General features: G+C 48.1%; 1 protein-coding gene across 2 annotated transcripts in view; it reads left to right on the top strand.

The window, feature by feature from the left end:
- The window catches only part of USP22 (ubiquitin specific peptidase 22), a 43,399-nt gene that overhangs the window by 17,646 nt on the left and 10,461 nt on the right, over nucleotides 1–15,292 (top strand). The window contains exons 3-8 of one of the 2 annotated variants that reach the window (XM_023194985.3): nucleotides 3,614–3,727; nucleotides 5,592–5,693; nucleotides 6,874–7,043; nucleotides 9,081–9,327; nucleotides 12,020–12,125; nucleotides 13,608–13,766. In XM_023194985.3, the coding sequence (XP_023050753.1) occupies nucleotides 3,614–3,727; nucleotides 5,592–5,693; nucleotides 6,874–7,043; nucleotides 9,081–9,327; nucleotides 12,020–12,125; nucleotides 13,608–13,766 (898 nt within the window). The remainder of the gene's footprint in view (nucleotides 1–3,613; nucleotides 3,728–5,591; nucleotides 5,694–6,873; nucleotides 7,044–9,080; nucleotides 9,328–12,019; nucleotides 12,126–13,607; nucleotides 13,767–15,292) is intronic. The other variant, XM_023194986.3, reaches the window with a different exon arrangement.

Here is a 15,292-nt window from a genome sequence, read left to right as displayed (position 1 = left end):
TGTTTTCATTTCTCTTCGATGTACGCCTAGAAGTGAGCTGGCAGGGTCATCAAATCACTCTGCTTAACTTATGTGAAACACCATCTTTCTTTTGTGGCTGCACCATTTTAATTCCCACCAGTGATGGACAAGCTTTCCAGGTTGTTCACATCCTTGCCAACATTTATTTTTTAATACCCATCATAGTGAGTGTGAAATGGTATCTCATTGTGGCTTTGGTTTTCATTTTCTTAATGACCAGTAATGTTTAATATTTTTTCATGTGCCTTTTGGGCCATTTGTATGTTTGGAGAAATACCGGTTCATATCCATTGCCTTTTTTTAATCGGATTGTTTGGTTGTTGTTGCTCTTTATATGTACACATGCACATTATACAGTGTATGCGTGTGTTGCGGTGTGTGGGTATATTCTGGATGCTGGACTCTGTACAGATGTATGATTTGCAAATGTTTTCTCCTATTCTGTAGGTTCTTTTTAGTTTCTTGATAGTGTCCTTTGAAGCACAGGATCAGATGTTTTTAATTCTGATGAAGTCCAGTTTCTTTTTTCTTTTCTTTCTTTTTTTGAGACAGTATCTCACTCTGTCACCCAGGCTGGAGTGCAGTGGCACAGTCACAGCTCACTACAGCCTCAGCCTCCCAAGCTGAAGTTGTCCTCCCACCTCGTCCTCCTGAGTAGCTGGGACCACAGGTATGCACCACCATGCCTGGCTAATTTTTTGTATTTTGTGTAGATATGGGGTCTCACCGTGTTTCCAAGGTGATCTTGAACTCTGGGCTCAAGTGATCCTCCCGCCTCCGCCTCCTAAAGTGCTGGGATTCCAGGTGTGAGCTGCCGCCGCCCAGCCCAGTTTATTTTTTTCGTTGCTGGTGGTTTTGGTGTCAGATCTAAGAATCGCTCACCAAATCCAAGGTCGTGAAGACTTGCCCCTATGTTTTCTTGTACGACTTTTATACTTCTCGTTCTCCTATTTAGGTCTGTGGTCCATTCAAGTTAGTTTTTGTATACGGTATGAGGTAAGGATTTGTATGTGAATATACAGTTGTCCCAACAGCATTTGTTAAAGAGATATCCTCTCCCCTCAAATGGTCCTGACGCCTTGTGGATGTCAGTTGGTTTTAGGCAGTGGGAGTGTTGCAGTGTGAAGGCCTTAAAGAAGGCCTAAATCTAGAAGGATTTACATAGTAGGCACTGGCATGGAATGGTGATCTGTCTTCCCACGGTAGAGTTTTTGTTGTCAGCTGTACATGTGGGCTCTTTTTCACGGAATGTCTTGGCCTTACTGTAAATTCTCATCACCCTTATTGTAAACTTGTCTCTGTCAGGATTTCTCTGTGACGTCCATGTGCTGGGGCTGTACTGCTGATGAACAGAAAGTGGCAAAGGGTTGATGGCCGAGCTCTGCGACAGCTCCCACCAGGACTTTAACATCCTTGTTGGCATTTTGTGAAGTTTTTGAGTAGGGCAGAAGGTAGCCTTGGGAATCTTAAACTGCTATTTTGAGTTTCAACAGATCTGCTTTGGAAGACTTCAAAGAGCTACCACAGTCTAAGTCATAGTAGCTTAAGACATGAAATAGAATAAAACTGTGATGTTCCAAGACTTCCATGTTTATCTGGGGATGCACTTAAATTATATACTAACCTAATCATCACACAGCCCTGGGAAGCACTAGTGCAGTTGCTATCAGCATCTTACCGCAGAGGAAACAAAGGCTCAGAGGCGTGGAGTAATTGATGAAAGGTACACAGTTGGCAGGTGGCAGAGTGAGGGTTGGTGCCAGTTACTCTCAATCCATGCTCTTTCCTCTGTGCTTTGCTGCCTCCCAGGTGTCTGACATTGTGTGGATTTAAGTCCTACTCTTCCCTTTTTTTTTTTGGGAGACAGAGTCTGTCACTCTCGCCCAGGCTGGAGTGCAGTGGTGCAATCTTGGCTCACTTCAGTCAAGTCATCCTTCCACCTAAGCCTCCTGAGTAGCTGGGACCATAGACATGCACCACTACACCCGGCTAATTTTTGTAGAGATGGGGATTCACCATGTTGCCTAGTCTGGTCTTGAACTCCTGAGCTCAAGTGATCCACTCACCTCAGCTTCCCAAAGCGCTGGGATTACAGATGTGAGCCACCACGCCGGGTTTCTCTCCCAGAAGGAGAACTTCTCAGCCTCCCGAGTAGATGAGAGTACGGGCACGTGCCACCACGCCCGGCTAATTTTTTGTACTTTACTTAGTAGAGACAGGGTTTTACTGTGTTAGCCAGGATGGTCTCCATCTCCTGACCTCATGATCCACCCGCCTTGGCCTCCCAAAGTGCTAAGATTACAGGCGTGAGCCACCGCGCCTGGCCAACCCCGGTTTTTAAATTGTTAAATGGAGAGAGTGCCTTTTTTCAGGCACTCAGAGGACTTTATCTTACTTACTTTTATAATAAAATAATTAAGAGCCCAAGCTATTAGTCCTATTTTATTTTATTTTATTTTTTTGACTTTTTACAAATTATTGCTTTTAACAAAGAAAGCAAAAGTGGATATTTCCATAAAATAAAGATTTATGTTGACAATTAAAAACTGGACATGCACACGATTAGAAAGTTCAAACGACACGAAAAGGTATACTTCTCCTCGAAGGAAACGACTATGAACAGTTTCTTGTGACTGTTTTAGAAAATTGAAATTTATACATACATATCTCTTCTTGTTTGTAAAAAGAATATACTAGTATTACTAGAATTTTTTTATTTTTATTTTTTGAGACAGAGTCTCACTCTGTTGCCCAGGCTGGAGTGCAGTGGCAAGATCTTGGCGCAGTGCAACCTCCCCTTTCTGGCTTTCAGCTATTCTCATGCCTCAGCCTCCCGAGTAGCTGGGGTTACAGGTGTGTGCCACCATACCTGGCTAATTTTTGTACTTTAGTAGAGATGGTGGTTCACCGTGTTGACCAGGCTGGTCTTGAACTCCTGGCCTCAAATGATCTGCCCACATCAGCTTCCCAAAATGCTGGGATAACAGGCATGAGCCACAGCTCCCAGCCTATTAGTCCCATTTTATAGAAGATGCAGTTGAGAAACTGTGGTGGAAGACCCACCTTCAGGTAACTCTAGGTCAAGATGTCAATGACGGTCATCTGATAAGAAACTATTTTCCCCCTGTCCTTAAGGTAAGAGTAGCAAATGCTGCCAATCACAAAAGTCACAGAAAGTTGCCGTCACATTCTTTATGGTGATGGTGTCAGGAATTCTAGATGGAGGGAAGCATAGTCACTCCGTGTCAGGTGGCCAGGACTGAAAATATCCAATGCAGTTGTACCAGTTTTAAATACCATGCAGAGAAGGTGGCAGAGGTCCCGATCCTGGAGTATTGGCTGCTTTGAAAAGTATGTGTGGGTCGCCTCTGTTTTTTAGACACCTCAGCCCTGGGCGTGAGCTGCCAAACACAGTGCATGCCCCTCACCTGCTCAGGATAGGAGACCTCACTGGACTCGCTTCCCTGCTTGTGCATAGGAAGGTGCTATGAACAGTCAGTGTCTACAGAACCTCACTGTTTAACTCTGCCTTGCAGCCTTACCCTGTGGTTTTTAATTCAATTGGTTTCTCCTCCCTCCTTTCTCTCCTCAGCCATTGATCTGATGTACGGAGGCATCTACTGCTTTCTGTGCCAGGACTACATCTATGACAAAGACATGGAAATAATCGCCAAGGAGGAGCAGCGGAAGGCTTGGAAAATGCAAGGTTTGGTTCCGCCTCAATTTACCTGCTTGATCCTGCAGTTCCCTCATGTCCATCAAGGGCAGATCCAGTAGGAGAAAGAGAAGTAGCTAGGTGGGAAGTGGTGGGCTGGTGGGAAGAGGCCCCCCACCTTCCCCTAAGGCCCACAGTGGAGTCAGCTGAAGCTGTGCATGGCAGGGGAGGGGGCTAGCGTCGAGGCATGCATAGCTGCCTGTTTGCCTGGGACCGCTTCCAAGGTGTTTCCTTGCAGGTCCCCCAGGGCCTGCAGCTGCGTCGGGGGACAACCCCAGCAGTACTTAAGCTCTCCCAGGGCGCACCTGCAGATGTGGGGCTGAACCAGTGTGGCGAGGTCACACCTCTCGGGGACAGGCGACTCCGTATCTGGACGTCCCTGAGTGGTTTGCCCTCAGCACTGTTGAATTCTAGCAAGCGATCTCCTTGCAGTAATGTTATGTGTAAACATACCTCCTTCCTCCCAGGAGAGCAGACTATTTTCTGATCAAGTTGCGGTAGAATCTGTTTTGAAATTCTGGACTGTTTGGGTGATGTTAAATCCATGTCAACAGCGTGAACCCACCAGATGGAAACAGAGTCTCCCAGCAGCCCCACTGCACAGTCAGATCCTTGCAATCCTGTGAGCTGCCCTCGTGGCTCTTGCACCAGTGTGGGTTTTGCACTTGCTGTTGCCTCTCTGTGGCCACACGCTCTGGTTATTGGCTGCACAGAGGGAGAGGTGCAAACATGCAGTCATTTGCTTTATCATTTATTTTGTTTTGGCTTTCCTGAGTTTGTTTGTTTGTTGGTTTGTTTGGTTTTTAATTCTGGCAGATGCTTGTAGTGGTTGACAGTGATAGCAACATAGTGGGAGGTGTGGTTTGCCCCAATTGACAGGTGAGCATCTGATCTCTCTGGTAGCAAAGCCATTGCTGTTGGCAAAGGAAACATGAACCTGACACCTGTTTTACATTCTTGCCTTGATTACTCTCCATTGAACACACCCCAGTGTTTTGAGAAGGGAAGAATAGCAACATGGGCTCTTTCAGTGAGTAGAGTTATTTGTGTTTAACAAGTCTTTTCTGGAGAGCAATCTTTGACTTGCGCTCCCTCTTCTCAGGAAACACTCTCAGAAATTTAATAACATTGTGACTAAGTGTGGGTGTATTGTTTTGTGCAGAGCATTTAAAGCACAGGCCTAGGAAATGTATGTCCAGGATTAAAATGGAATTCTTCTAGAATGATAATTCCATCTATCCAACATGACATGTCTTTTAAAGTATTTTGAAATGTTGGTTGGCATGGAACAAGTACTTCTCTGAGTGCATAGGGTGTGCGTTGAATGGAATATGATGCCAGTTAGCATTTACACCACTCTCTTTGAATATTTTGTGGCACACACATTTTTAACTGTTGGATCTATTTTAGTTTGGTAACTCTACGCTGTGTTTATGCTATTTCAGTTTGCTGAAAAGTGCATGCTCTCGCCTTCAATTTCACTTGTTTGCAGGAGAATCCTTCATGTAAGTTCCCGTTGGTGCTGATGCTGCCATCTGTGTGCTGAAGGATAGAAGACATTTGAAAAACAACTGTTTCGGCATTGGCTTTGGGGTAGTTTTGACTGGAGGTGCTGCTTTTCTTCTTGCAGGAAACGTAGCTCACATGCTCATGCCCTCTGTGAGAAGCTCCTTTAAGTGTTGTGTGTAGCCCCTGTCAGCATAGTCGAGTTTGAGAAAGCCCTGGTGCTGTGGATGTCGCCCACTGAAATGCACCCTGACAGACGGCGTAGCGCCACAGCTTTTATGTGTAAGCACACTTGATGTGAAAATGTAGCTAATAGCACTTGAAACTGTCTTTCATCTGCTTGCTTTAGGCGCTGGAGAGAAGTTTTCAACTTGGGAACCAACCAAACGGGAGCTTGAACTGCTGAAGCACAACCCAAAAAGGAGAAAGATCACCTCGAACTGCACCATAGGTGGGTGGAGGGCGTCGTCACTCTCAGCTAGGTTTCTTTCTGGGCTTTAAAAGTAAATACAGAATTGTGAGTTTCGTAAATCCACATGATTCTGTTGAAGCCCTGCATAACTGTCACTCATCGATGTGCTCAGCGACCAGCTCTTGAGCACCTGTTCTCTGCAGGGACCTGCAGTGGGCTTGGGGCACAGAGTGATGTGTGGCAATGGCCCTGCCCTCACAGCCTTCGGTGTCTGTGTGGGTAAAGGGACTCAAGTTGATTCTGGCCAGGGTGAGGCTGGGCACAGTAATCTTCAGGGAAGGAAATGTGTGTAAGTGTTTGCTGAATTTTCTACAAATTGAGGGAATACCCTTTAGAACTTTTTTTTTTTTTTTTGGAGACAGAGTGTTGCTCTGTCTGGAGCACAGTTCACTGCAACTTCCGAGCAGTGTCCTGGGCCCAAGCGATCCTTCCACCTCAGCCTCCTAAATAGCTGGGATTGCAGGTGCACACCACCATGCTTGGTTAATTTTTGTGTTTTGCGTAGAGACGTTTCACCATGTTTCCCAGACTGGTGTTGAACTCCTGGGCTCCAGTGATCCTCATGCTTTGGCTTCCCAGAGTGCTGGGATTACAAGTATGAGCCCCTGCACCAGGCCCTAGAACATTTTTAAAAAAAAATTATTATTATACTTTAAGTTCTAGGGTACATGTGCACAACGTGCAGATTTGTTCCATATGTGTACATGTGCCATGTTGGTGTGCTGCACCCATTAACTCTTCATTTACATTAGGTATATCTCCTAATGCTATCCCTCCCCCCACCCCACGACAGGCCCCGGTGTGTGATGTTCCCCTTCCTGTGTCCAAGTGTCCTAGAACATTTTGAAAAAGCTGTTTTGTTTGTTTGTTAGGCTCCACTCTGACCTGGCGTGTTGCCATAGAAACTATATTTGTGTCATTCTGTCAAAGCATACAATGGCTGAAGTGGGAGGGGGCGATGGTGGTGGACATTCTTCAATACCGTTCATGTAAAAGTGGCGTAAAAATTAGCAAAATGCGATACCTCATCGTTTTCCGGCTTCTTGAATGAATGAATAAAAGAAAATGAGTATGTAGAGGTAGAGGAAGCTGCTGGGGTCCAGCGGCACCTGTGGCTCAGCACACAGGTAACCCCCGCTCTCCGGCGACTTGTGTCCAGGTCTGCGTGGGCTCATCAACCTTGGGAACACGTGCTTCATGAACTGCATCGTGCAGGCGCTGACCCACACGCCACTTCTGCGGGACTTCTTCCTGTCTGACAGGCACCGCTGTGAGATGCAGAGCCCCAGCTCCTGTCTGGTCTGTGAGATGTCCTCACTGTTTCAGGAGGTGAGCACCATTGACTAATGCAGGGGAGCATTTCTGTTACTTTGTTTCCACTTAAAAAAAAAAAAATTGAATAGGGTGGACCGCGATAAAGGAAGATACATTTAGAACCTTTTGTAGTAAGTTACTGTTTAATATACATGTCTATTATGGAAAACACAGTTTTCCAAAAAGGAAAGACCTGGCATGATTTGGGGGGATGCACTGCTGACTCAGAACAAGGAGGAGCTCTCTGAGAGGCGTGTGGCAGAGAGATTCCTGGCGGGTGACATTTGTCTCTAAAGGCGGGTGATTCTCCCCATTCCTCTTCCTCCACGGTCTACCTTCCTGGCTCAGAAAGGCATGCATGTGCCACCGTCCTGCGGCTTGGTATGTGGGTCTCCTCCACTGCCAGGCCTCTCTAAGCATGCCCAGTCAGAGCCTCTGTCCTCATGAGCTACATGCTACACGTTGGCAGTTCTTGTGGGCTACTAGTGTAGCATTCCTGCCCATGTCTGTCCCTGGCGTCAGAGCATGGCAGTGCTCAGGGCAAGGCGTATCACGGCTGCCGCCTCAGCTGCCACCAGTTCCGTGACTCAGACATGCTTCTTAGAGCTGAAGCAGCTCAGTTACCTCAACTAATAACCAGGCTGGTGCCTGTTCCTCAGGTGCCTTGCATAGCAGCCAGCCAACAGCCCTGGCCTGTTTCTGTTGGTAACCTCTGAGGCCCCCAGCCACGCCGGCTCACTCATGTATGTCTGGTCATTGGTCACTTTTGTGGAACAGCTGCAGAGCTGAGTGTTTGGACAGAGGCTATCCAACCTGAAAAGCTGAAATTATTTACTGCCTGGGCCTTTCAAAAACAGATTGCCAGCCTCTGGTCGTGCCTAAGCCATTTCCTCAAAGTACCTGCAATGTGCCATAACTGCTGGGGGCACGGCTCAAATAGGAGAAAGGAGGGTACAGCTGGGAAGTTGGTGGGCGGTTGTGTCACTGACTTTAGTGATAAGCTCACTTGTGTTAGACTGTTTTTAGACTCAGGTTTGTTAAGGTGTAAATTACAGTCACATCCACCTTTTAGTGTATAGATAGATGGGTTTTGATGAATGCATAGTTTTGTAACTGCTGCTACTCAAGATGAAGAACCGTCACCTCCCCAAACTCCCTCATGCCCCTCTGAAGTCAACCTCTAGTCCCCAGACCCTGGCAGCCGCCGATCTGTCTTCGGTCCCTTGAGTGTCTTTTACCAGCACATCATACAGATGGATGCATGCAGGAAGTAGCCTTTCAGAATCTGGCTGTCCCTACTTAACATAATACTGGGTGGATTCACCCGTGTCTTGTGCGCATCCATGACGTGTGCTTTCGATGGCTGCTTTGGGTTCCATTATGTAGATGGGCTCTGGTTGTCTGTTTCCCAGTTCGGACACATTTGGGTGGTCTATGGTTTTGGGTTTTTTTGATGAGGATAAAACTGCCATGAATTCTGTATTTGCACAGGCAAGACTCTTCTGTGGGTCTGACCTGGTGAGGAAGCCGTGGGATAGAAGGTGTGCTGCTGGGTCTGGGTCCTGAATGGAGCTGGTGGAGAGGATCGATTGGCTGGCAAGCCCTGAGCTCATTGCCATTAGCCTCAGAGCCAGAGAGTCCTGTGGCTGATGCAATTCTGCATCATCACAGTGATGTGCTTCCCTTTGTGGCGGTGCTGGTGTCCATGGGCCAGAGTGGTTTGGCTGGTGCTTTGAGGAAACTAGTATTGGGCAAATCGAGTCACTTTTATTTGCATGTGATCTCATAGTAGCAAGTCATAATTCATCTTTTAGGCTTATATGTGGAAAACTAGATGGTGGAAAGGTAAAAATTCATATGAGGACTCAAATAAGTCCAATGAGCCCAGATAAAAATAGACTTTGCAAAAAGTAGAAAAGTAAAATTGAACCATTTGTGTCAAATGAGCCACAGCCAGTGGTAGGCATCTGATAAAGGTTTTGATTGTGTGTACTCTGTGTTCAGAGTCTACATTTATTCCTGACAAGGTTTCCTTTCCCCGCCCTCTGGCAGTTTTACTCTGGACACCGGTCTCCTCACATCCCGTATAAGTTGCTGCACCTGGTGTGGACCCACGCGAGGCACCTGGCAGGCTACGAGCAGCAGGATGCCCACGAGTTCCTCATCGCGGCCCTGGACGTGCTCCACCGACACTGCAAAGGTGGGCGCTGGGCTCTGCGCCCTCCACCAGCGCAGGATGTTTTCCTCGAAGGGGAAGGAAGCAAAGCGAGTGTGTGCGCTCGTGCAAAAAGGGGCACAGGTGACACGTTCCATTGTTTTGTAGCCTTTGTTGTCATTTGTTTCTGAGGTCACCATAACTAATGACCTCAGAGAGGCTCCTCTTGGTTTGTTTTTAAGAGGCGAGGAAGTAGTTCCAGCAGTATGGCAGGTCCTCAGTGACCCATCACAGTGAACAGCAAGTTCTCGGAGCCCTCTTGGGCCTGTGCTTTGAGGCCCCTGCCTGCCTTGGCATTTCTGGGATCCTGTGGGTTATCAGGCCTGAGGCTTCTGGACATCCCCCAAACACAATCAGCCAACCGTCTCCTTCCCCTTGGGGACTCTCCAAAAGGACCGGTGGTTGCTCTGAAATAGCCAGAGAGCTGGGACACAGGATGAGCAAAGCTTCTCTTGGGGTCTCATTGGGCCTGGGCCATCTCCTACAACATCATCCCACAGCCTGGCCCCAGGGTGGTGCCCTCATGAGGTTCTCAGAGGTGTGTGCTGTTGATAGTTGGCAGGGGCAGCTCTTAGGGCTGGAGGTGGGAGGCTAGGACTGAATGACTTCAGCCAAGATCGGCTCCTCTGCATTCCTCATGGTGGAGATCCCAGTGTGAGAAACCTGCAGCTGAAGTCTGTCTCTACAGGCAGAGAGACTGAGGGGTGATTCTCACACAGTGGGCTGGTCACTTGCAGGTCTTCCTAAAGCCCGTGCTGGCGTTTCTGATTCAGTAGGTCGCTGGGGGGCAAGGGCTACTTCACTCCTACTCGGTTGCCAGCCGATGCTGATGCCACTGGTTCAGATGCCACGCTCCGAGAAGCCATGTGCTCAGCTAACAGGGTACCTGGCTGCTTGTGAGTTACCTGTGGCCTCTGGGCTGGCACAGCTAGTTGTAGGTGATATCCTACCGGTTAATTTTAACTTGGAGTCTTTTAGAGAACAGAGTCCTGTTCTGACAGTTCACCGAGTTGAACAGCCTGGTGGGCTGGCCTTCCCATCGCTTCTCATCAGTCTCAGGGCTGTGCAGCTGGGGCTAGGCGCTTACGCACACCCTATGGGTTCTGAGATCACAGCCCAGAAACGACCCACAGTTGAGCTAAAATGGCTGGTTTTGGTCAAATGTGACTGTGTTCTGTTCTCTTTTGGTGCTTTTTTTTTCCCTCTGAAAAACTGCGTGATCCTTTTAATCCTTACCCTAGAAATCAAATGAAAGTTACTCAGTATTTAGTAGCTTAGGTAGAGCTTTGTTTCCTAGTATGATTTATGAGAGGAAAGAGCACTGTGGAAGTCAACTATGCTATTATCTCAAGCACCTAGTCAGAATAACGAAGAGCCTTCTGCAAGCAGCAGAAAGATGTTCTAAAAATCACTTGTTCAAAAACGCATCACTGTTAAAATATTCATATGACCAAAAATGTGACAAAAGCACTGACGTGCTTCTGACAGAATTCCCTTGGAAATGTCTGATGTCAGGTTCTTCTGTTTAGAAACGTGTTTGCCAGAGCCATTTAGCAAGGTGGCCTGGCCACGTGCCCTTGGTTATGTGCAGTTGTTTATGCTTGTGGCCTCCACGGCATCTTTCTGTTTATCGACTTTTGTTTTGTTTTATTTTGTTTTTGAGTCAGAGTCTCGCTGTCTCGCCGTCTCGCCAGGTTGGAGTGCAGTGGTGCGATCTCAGCTCACTGCAACCTCTGCCTCCTGGGTTCAAGTGATTCTCCTGCCTCAGCTTCCTGAGTAGCTGGGACTACAGGCATGTGCCACCATACCCAGCTAGTTTTTTGTATTTTTAGTAAAGATGGGGTTTCACTGTGTTAGCCAGGATGGTCTTGATCTCCTGACCTCGTGATCCACCTGCCTCGGCCTCCCAAAGTGCTGGAATTACAGGCATGAGCCACTGCACCTGGCCATTCTGTTCATCATTCTTTGCATCTTCCTGTATGAATATTCTTGTCCTCTAACATTTTGTCCCATGAATTTGAGATCCCTCTCAGAAGACTCAATGGCCACTTTCTATTCCTCTGTCGTGATTCAATGTCTTTGAACTGTGACATGTACAGGTGGCCTCGTGCCCTGTCCCCACTGTTTAGTGAAGTTATTTAGAATATGTATTCCACATATGAATTAAGTTCTGCTACTTAAGTTTCTTCTTTGCAGATCCGCACACATGAATATGAATGAAGCATGTATTGAATAGAGAGGATGGGAGTGGCACTTCCAGATGCAACTGACTGGAAGACACGCCGTCCCCCGGGGGCTCCAGCTGATGAGGACAGCCTGAGAGTGTCCTGCGGTGTCACTTTCTGAACTCGGGGCACCATGATACCTAGTCAGGGAGAGAGGGGTTGTATGGGGCTTCCTCAGGTGTACCTGGCCCACCGTATGTTCAGCTGTCTCACCGGAACAATATTGATTCAATCATTCTTCATATGAAAATGGGAATCAATTACCCTGCTCAGTCATTGGGCATTAGGTGGGTTTTCTTGGCGAGATTGAAGCTGTGGGGCTTTTAAGGAATGAGAAAAAGGAGCATTGAAAATCCAAGTGCTGTAATTTCTCATCACATTAAAATAACGAGGAGACCCTCTGCTAAAATGAGGCGTGTCCTCACGTGGCCTTTTTTAAAGCATCGGCCCTGGCTTCCCCAGGCCTCTGCAGGGTGAACTGCTCTTTCCTTAGAGACTCCCCATCTTTGGGGCGCGCAGATGCTAATCCCAGAGCCGTGGTCTGTCCCCAGGTGATGACAACGGGAAGAAGGCCAACAACCCCAACCACTGCAACTGCATCATAGACCAGATCTTCACGGGCGGGCTGCAGTCAGACGTCACCTGCCAAGTTTGCCAGTAAGTGAGAGGCTGCGTGCTCGGCAGTGTCAAACCCTCTGGGGCCGTGCTGACATCCTCCCAGTCTCTAGAGCTGTGTGTGCTCTGAGAGGTCTTTAAGGAGGCTGCAAGAAAAACGATTAACAGCTGCCCTGAGAGTGAAGGCTGTGGGGTGGGGGTGCTTCCTCTTGCGGAGGTGTCCCCTTGGGATGCGAGCCCTTCCTGTTGAGGTCTTGGCTGTTGTCCACAGCCAGCAGTGTATTCTTGGAAGCTTCCCCCATTTCTCATCTTATAGTCCTTGACCAGGGACCAAGTAAAATAGCCCTCTTCAAGAAGGTGTGGCTCATGCATGATGGATTGTTTGCATACGTGCTTCAAAGTGTGTTGGTTTTCATTATTTTATGGTTTCTGGTTCCATTTTCTCTGATGTAGTGGCCCTGATTCTTCTCAGGTGTGGTCTCTGCTTAGAGCTCCAAGTGTTGAGTGCAGGGAGAATCCACTGCTTTGTTAGCTCAGAGGGACCCTCTCACCCAACCTCAGTGCATGCTGCTGGTTTTTTTTTTTTTTTTTTTTTTTTAAGGCATGGGGTCTTTTTTATTTTGCCCAGGCTGGCCTTGAACCCATGGGCTCAAGCAATCCTTCCCCCTTAGCCTCCCAAGTAACTGGGACTACAGGCGTGGGCCTCTGTGCCTGTCTCTGTTCTTTACTCCAGTTGAAGTTTTAAAAACCCTGGACATGATGCACCGAAATTATTTCAGAACCCGGAATGGATCGTCACTTCTAAACTGTATAAGACCAGCAAATATCGGGAAAGGCCAGTGCTGCCTGTGTCACAGGGGCTGTTTTCTGTAAGGAGCGTAGACCGTTAGGGGCCTTGGCTCTGAGCATTAGAAACCGAGTTTGCTCTGAGCAATTTGGACCTTCTCGCTGTTCCTTAACTACTGAATTCCATTAGCAGGAGATTGTCTCAGGATTTAAATCCCGTGTAAATATCGAGAGTAAATTTCCCAGTCTGTGAGTTTTCGTTTTTTGTATTGTTAAATAAATTTCTAGCAAGGAACTGGCCTTGTGAAATGCAGCATTGAATAGCCACACTCTGTGAAGTGTGCGGAGGTCTCCAGTGTCACCTAGGGTCACAGGCCGCAAGTTCTAGATGCAGTTGAGATAGACCTGTGGATTCAATCCAGAGCCTCTGACGGGGCCCATGAGTTTATCCTCCTCCCAAGTCCCTCAGTGACTGTGATGGTCTCCAGACTGGGAAGCGCTTGTTTGAGGAGCGCCCCTCGCCTTCCGAGTTCACACATGCCCCTCCCCAGGGCCACCTTGGGAACTAGGACACGTTGGGTGTGAGCATGGCTGCTCTCGCTCCTGCCCCATCCCACCTGAGTGTCACTGCGACAAAGGGCACAGTGAGGAAGGGATGTAGGAACGGCCCCCACCCCAGGCTGCCTCGAGCTGGGTTGGTGTCAGTCCTCACAGCCATTGTTTTCCCTCTGCTTCCAGTGGAGTCTCCACCACCATCGACCCCTTCTGGGACATCAGCTTGGATCTCCCCGGCTCTTCCACCCCGTTCTGGCCCCTGAGCCCAGGGAGCGAGGGCAACGTGGTAAATGGGGAAAGCCACGTGTCGGGAACTACCACGCTCACGGACTGCCTGCGACGGTGAGAGGCCTGCACCCACACGGCCAGGGCGAGTCTTCTGGCGGGAAGGCTGTGCTCCATCAGGACCAAAGCAGGGCTCTTTCACATGCCCAGGACAGAGCCTGGGCAAAGATGCAGCATTGCCTGGATTGGCAGCAGTCTCTGTCTTGTCCTTTGTTTTGACCAGATGACTCGATATTTCTGTCCCCCAGCTTTGCACAGCACCAGGTGTCGGTGTCGGCATCTGCTATTCCAACCTCCGCGTGTAAATGAACCCAGAGCCAAACTGGATGCTCCCTTAGCCCTTGTTCTAATCACCTACCCCGGAATGTGAGCCGAGACGCGCCTGGCCCTCTCCCCATGGTCCACAGCCTTCTCTGCACATGATTGAAACTTAGTTGTGATGTTCTGTACTCTTAGGGCCGTTTTTGAAATTGTGCATGTACTGCTTTTGGGATAAGTAGTAATATTTACAAAGTGATTTTTTTTTTTGGAGACAGAGTCATGCTCTGTCGCCCAGGCTGGAATGCAGTGGTGTGATTTCTGCTCACTGCAGCCTCTGCCTTCCAGGTTAAGGTGATCCTCCTGAGTAGCTGGGACTACAGGCGTGCACCACCATGCCTGGCTAATTTTTGTATTTTTAGTAGAGCGGGGGTTTTACCATGTTGGCCAGGCTAGTCTTGAGCTTGTGATCTCAGGTGATCTGCCCGTCTTGGCCTCCCAAAGTGCTCACAGGCGTGAGCCACCACAACTGTGAGTGATTTAAAAAAAAAGAAAATGTATTTAAGTAGTTGTAGCATACAATTGTAAAGACAGCAGAAAACCTTCCTAAACTTTGTCTGTTGTTTTATAGTCTTTATTTGCATCAATTAAACGTAATGCAGAAGAGTCTTTGTTGAGTGGAAGTGTCCCTTAGAAGAGGTGCGAGCCTTTGGTTTCTGTCTGGCTGCATGGTCAGCAGGACCAAAGTTGCATGTTTATTTTATTTTTTGAGATAGGGTCTTGCTCTGTCATGCAGGCTGGAGTGCAGTGGTGTCATCATAGCTCACTGCAACCTCGATCTCCTGAGCTCAGCCTTGGTCTCCTGCCTCGGCCTCCTGAGTAGTTGGGACTACAGATGCGTGCCACCATGCCTAGCTGATTTTGTGATTTATTTATTTATTTATTTTTAGTTATTATTTTTTTTTTTTGAGACAGAGTCTCGCTCTGTCTAGAGTGCAGGCTAGAGTGCAGTGGTGTGATTTTGGCTCACTGCAAGCTCCACCTCCCAGGTTCAAGCAATTCTCCTGCCTCAGTCTCCCAAGTAGTTGAGACTACAGGTGCCCGCTACCATGTCTGGCTAACTTTTATATTTTTAGTAGAGACGGGGTTTCGCCATGTTGGCCAGGGTGGTCCCAAACTCCTGACCTTAGGTGATCCCCCTGCTTTGGCCTCCTGAAGTGCTGGGATTAGAGGTGTGAGCCACACCGTGCCGGGCCTTTTTTCTTTTTTTGCAGAGACAGAGTCTTGCCACATTGCTCAGGCTGGTCCTGAACTCCTGAGCTCAA

Source organism: Piliocolobus tephrosceles, chromosome 16, assembly GCF_002776525.5.
Source record: "Piliocolobus tephrosceles isolate RC106 chromosome 16, ASM277652v3, whole genome shotgun sequence".
NCBI lineage: Eukaryota > Metazoa > Chordata > Mammalia > Primates > Cercopithecidae > Piliocolobus > Piliocolobus tephrosceles.
Note: the sequence above shows the minus strand (reverse complement) of the source record. Positions and strands in the feature narration are given on the sequence as shown.